The sequence below is a fragment of the Puntigrus tetrazona genome, chromosome 2, assembly GCF_018831695.1.
Source record: "Puntigrus tetrazona isolate hp1 chromosome 2, ASM1883169v1, whole genome shotgun sequence".
Classification (NCBI taxonomy): domain Eukaryota; kingdom Metazoa; phylum Chordata; class Actinopteri; order Cypriniformes; family Cyprinidae; genus Puntigrus; species Puntigrus tetrazona.
In genome coordinates this window covers 18,740,420-18,745,419 of record NC_056700.1, presented here as the reverse complement: position 1 = coordinate 18,745,419, position 5,000 = coordinate 18,740,420, and the positions used below count along the sequence as shown (strand labels likewise).

Sequence of the window (5,000 nt, the reverse complement as noted above, 5' to 3'; positions counted from 1 at the left end):
TCACTTATTAAATTAATTAATTCATTTTTTTATTCAATTATTTTATTAATTTTATTATATTATTAAAAAAAGGGAAAAAAAAAAAACTTAGATGAAATAGATGAAAAATTTTAATTGATTGACATCTTTAATAAAAATGTAACATTTCAAGATGATAATGTATATAACGAAACGGATATGAAAAGAAGATGATAATTTTGACAAAAACAATGGTGTGTGAAGACGCTGACCTCGGCCCAGAGACTCCAGCAGGTTCTGCACCACCTCCTCCAGACCCAGCAGGTAGATGAACTCGTTATTGGCCGCCGAGGGCAGGAAGGTGATCTGGGGGCCGGCAGGTTTTGGCGGAGGGATCTCCAGCAGAGTCTTCTCCAGCTGCTTGCGCAGGAGTAGTTTAGCCGCCTGCCGGCCGTCCGGACTCTGAGCGATGCTCGTCACGACCGACCCAGACTTCAGGTTTGATCCGGCGGCCTGCGGGACACGGTCAGTGAGTCTGGAGCGGTCATCAGCAGCACAGGTACAACACAACAACACATCGTGAAGTCTGAGCTGGACTCTACCGCACAGTATTTCTTTCACTTCACTGGTGAACGGGCATTTATACTAAAAACAAAAAAATCCAGTCCAGAACACTTCACTTTGCATAAAAAGTAACCAAGTAACATAATTAGTTACTTTTTATAGGGAATAATGCAAATACTGTTATGCATTACTTTGAAAAGTAACTTTCCCCAACTCTACTGGTGTACTTAGGTATGCAGGTAAAAACTAAGCTCAGAATCAGTCCCAGCGTTCAGATCGTCTCATCTGTTAAACGCCCCGGTCCTCGTCTGAAGGTGAAGCTCTAGAGACGACACACACCTGACTGATGCTGAGCAGCAGACCTGTGCTGGGGAGAGTGGTCATGCGTATGAGGCCGGGCTGGACCATCTTGTGTCCCTGGACGCTGCTGACCGCGGCTCTGGGAGCGAGGAGCAGGGGAGGAGGCCCCGAGGAAGAGTTCTGCTGCTGTCTGAGGCTGGAGATCTGCTGCGACGACACCGAGATCGACTGCTGCACCAGAGAACACACTTTACTGAGAGCGCCACTCACTTCTGCCGAGGTTTCTTATTTTTAAATCTATCAGACGGATACGCACCTGAGCTCCTCTGACCAGCGGAGGCATGATGATCTGACCGCTGTGTTTGGACAGCGGAGGAGGATTGACCGTCCCAGAAGGCCGAGCGGAGATCACCTGACCAACGACAGCAGCATATTCAGAAACACACTCGCATGTGATCCTGGACACAGCGCTCACGAGACACACTTTCTTTTACGGCACACTTTTATTAGAGTGACCGCTCATGATTATCAGTCTTTCCACGCTATTGTTCACATGTGCTGGAAATACTGATGCATGTGATTGTGTGTGTGTGTGAGTGAGTGTGTGTGTGTCTGTGTGTGAGTGTGTGCATCTGTGTGTGTGTCTGTGTGTGTGTGTGCGCATCTGTGTGTGTGTGCATCTGTGTGTGTGTCTGTGTGCGCATCTGTGTGTGTGTGTATCTGTGTGTGAGTGTGTGTGTGTGCATCTGTGTGTGTGTCTGTGTGTGTGTGTGCGCATCTGTGTGTGTGTGTATCTGTGTGTGTGTGTGCATCTGTGTGTGTGTCTGTGTGTGTGTGTGCGCATCATCTGTGTGTGTGTATATCTGTGTGTGTGTGTGTGTGCATCTGTGTGTGTGTATCTGTGTGTGAGTGTGTGTGTGTATCTGTGTGTGTGTGTGCATCTGTGTGTGTGTGTGTGTGTGTATCTGTGTGTGAGTGTGTGTGTGCATCTGTGTGTGAGTGTGTGTGTGCATCTGTGTGTGTGTGAGTGTGAAAGTGAGTGAGGGAGTGTGTTTGTGTGTGTCAAAGATTGAATGAATGTGTATGAGAGAGTTAGTGGGGGAGTGTGTGTGTGTGTGTGTCTCTGTGTGTGTGTGTGTGTGTGTGTGTGTGTGTGTGTGTGTGTGTGTGTGTGTGTGTGAGAGTGTGAGTGTGTGTGTGTGAGTGTGTGTGTGTGTGTCTCACCGGTGGTGTAGCTTTCCCAGCAGTAGATCTCTTGACCAGAGGAGGGACAGTGCTGGACACAGGAGCGGTCGTCTGAAAGAGACACACAGGACACTGGCCATCATCATCATCATCATCATCATCATCAGCTCACAGCTCCAGAAACACAGCGGATCATGATTATGTCACACTAGTTATGATTATGTCCCGGTCTGTGCTGCTGAGGGTCAGCCTGAGAGTCTGTGCTCCGGAGTGTGTGTGCGTGTGTGTGTGTGTGTACCTTCTGTGCTCCGGAGTCTTTGTGTGTGTGTGTGTGTGTGTGTACCTTCTGTGCTCGGAGTCTTTGTGTGCGTGTGTGTGTGTGTGTACCTTCTGTGCTCCGGAGTCTTTGTGTGTGTGGCTCTGTCTAAGTTTCTTGAGCAGGATGAGTTTGGCTTCTTCTAAACGTAGCTCCTGCTTCAGCTGTTTCACGATGCGCTCGCGCTGCTCCGGAGAGCTCCTCTGAAACACACACACACACACACATCAAACACACTCCACACACACACATATATCTGCTGGTGTCAGAGGTCACGCGTTTACCATCAGCAGATCGGTGTCCAGCTCTCGGACGTGATTCCTTACGTTCTTCTGAGGACTGGGCGCCTCGTCCGACAGAACGATGACATCATCAGGCGTGGGAGACCGTGGCTCGCTCTTCATGGCGCTGGAATCAAACACACACTCGTTACCCGTGAGGATCGGAGCACTGAGAGCCGGTGTGTGTGTGTGTGTGTGTGTGCTTCTCCTCATTAATCTGGATTACAGCTTCATCACACAGTTCTAAAGAGTACAGGTTCAGTTACAGCATTAATCATCAAAAGAGAAGCACAATAACACACACTCAGTGACATCATCATCCAGCTCGGTGCAATCAAGACGATGATGTCACTGGAAATTAAGGGTCCTCAACTAAATATTGATAATTACATGAATTTTTGAAAATGCACAATTATTCTAGCTACTTTTTTTAATTTAATGACTACAAATTTTTCACACCACTGCAGTAAATGTTTCATGACTTAATTATTCTCTCATACATTTTATTTTTGTTTCACCAGATTGAGTTTTTCCACAATAACATTTTTTTTTAAATATTCTCTTTTTATTTTATATATTTCATTATATGATTTCGATATTTAATTTTTTTGATATTTTCTATGAACAAAAAATAAATGGGGAATGTCCGGAAAATTTTACAAAATGAATGCAATCGATGGAAGTAATAAAAAATACATCATAACCTTTTATTAATTGTTTTGTCCCTCTTAGCCCTTTAACCCTTATTCGTGGTTATTTGTGTGTGTTATTGTTTCTGTGATATAGTCCGGTGTTTTTCTGCTGGTCACTGATCAGATGGTCCACTAGAGGGGGCAGGCATGAAATCATCCAATCAGCTGTGAGCTCAGAGCAGCGTCTGTCCTCTGGTGTGTGTGAGGAACACAGACCTCCTTAGACCTCACAAACACTCCCAAGAATATATTTCTGCATGAACCGATGGATTCATAAATGATGTGCAGAGTCTGCGCTACAAGCTCGTTTACACGCAGGAGAAATATATTTCATCTTACCGTACATCATTTATGTGGATCAGCGTTTGAGAAACAATGATCATGTTAATGAGATACTGCACACGTCTACAGATGCTTTTATTCAGAGTTTATCAGAGAGCTGGATGAGATGAATCTGTGCAAGTATGAAGTGAAAGCGGAGTGTGTTCAAACTACAGGTCAACAAACTCACTAACTAACTAAACTAAACTAAACTGAACTGAACGAGCGATGTGAGACCTGAGAGCTAGGGATGCTGGCAGAGAGAGAGTGAGACTTCAGATGGGCTTGTAAAGACACACACACACACACACACACAGCTCTGGATCAGACTCTTCCAGTGCATTAATCATCAAACTAAACACACGTCATGTGACCCTCCGCATGTTCTGCTGATGTCATGTGACCCTCCTCCCCCTCCCCTACTGGAAACCATGACAACCAGCCGGCTGAAACCGGTTAGTGACACATGGCCTTCATTTTGTGAAGTGAGGGAGCGCTCAGGTGCTGCCAGAAAATGGAAACTTTTGGGTTCTCACACACACACAAACACACACACACACACACACACACACACACACACACACACAAACACAAACACAAACACACACACACACACACAACACACACACACACACACACACACACACACACACACACACACACACACACACACACACACACACACACACACACACACATACACACACGACCTCCTGCTTCACACACAGTTCATCTCACAAGCACTGATTAAAGCAGATTCAGCAGTAACAGCTGGAATTATGGGAAACATTTCCATGATTGACCAGATTCTATTACAAACAAATGCTGTTCTGAACTTTCTATTCGTCAGTGAATCCTAAAAAATATTGTGTGTGTGTTTTAAACATAATAATCATAAAAGTTTCTCGAGCAGTAAATCAGTATATTTCATGATTTCTGAAGATCATGTGACTCTGAGACCGAAGGAATGATGCTGAAAATTCAGCTGCGCTTCACAGAAATAAATAAACAGCTCTGTATTTATTAGCATAATAAAATTTGAAACAGCTGTTTTCTATGTGTTATTTCTGTTAAACTGTTAAAAGTCATTTATTTATTTCTTAATTCATCATCACTCCATCAAGACAAAATGGTTAACTGATTCATGCAATGGTAAAAAAACGGGTAAAATAAATGCCCAGCGTTTCTGCTTCAGCCAATCATCTTCATTCCTGTGCTTCTCTGACGGAGGATAGAGCTGGGCAAGACCTCCAGAACATTTTTAACAAGTTTTTCATATCAGTCCAGATCAATAATTATCACGATACATGTCAGATAATTGTGAGAACATGAAGAACACTTCATCATTTTTTCTTTTTTCATTAACAAAAATAAGTATCTTAA

At 44.0% G+C, this 5,000-nt stretch overlaps 2 protein-coding genes across 6 annotated transcripts in view; both read right to left on the bottom strand.

Annotated features, from left to right (window-relative positions):
• The window catches only part of clstn2a (calsyntenin 2a), a 1,097,509-nt gene that overhangs the window by 563,467 nt on the left and 529,042 nt on the right, over window positions 1-5,000 (bottom strand). The window lies entirely within an intron of this gene.
• LOC122361978 (transcriptional repressor p66-alpha-like) overlaps window positions 1-5,000 on the bottom strand; it is a 17,872-nt gene that overhangs the window by 3,717 nt on the left and 9,155 nt on the right. For 4 of the 5 annotated variants that reach the window (XM_043263220.1, XM_043263231.1, XM_043263235.1 and 1 more), the window contains 6 exons: window positions 2,608-2,731; window positions 2,395-2,526; window positions 2,047-2,118; window positions 1,139-1,234; window positions 862-1,053; window positions 231-471 (listed from right to left, as the gene is read on the bottom strand). In XM_043263220.1, coding sequence (XP_043119155.1) covers window positions 231-471; window positions 862-1,053; window positions 1,139-1,234; window positions 2,047-2,118; window positions 2,395-2,526; window positions 2,608-2,731 — 857 coding nt within the window. The remainder of the gene's footprint in view (window positions 1-230; window positions 472-861; window positions 1,054-1,138; window positions 1,235-2,046; window positions 2,119-2,394; window positions 2,527-2,607; window positions 2,732-5,000) is intronic. The other variant, XM_043263225.1, reaches the window with a different exon arrangement.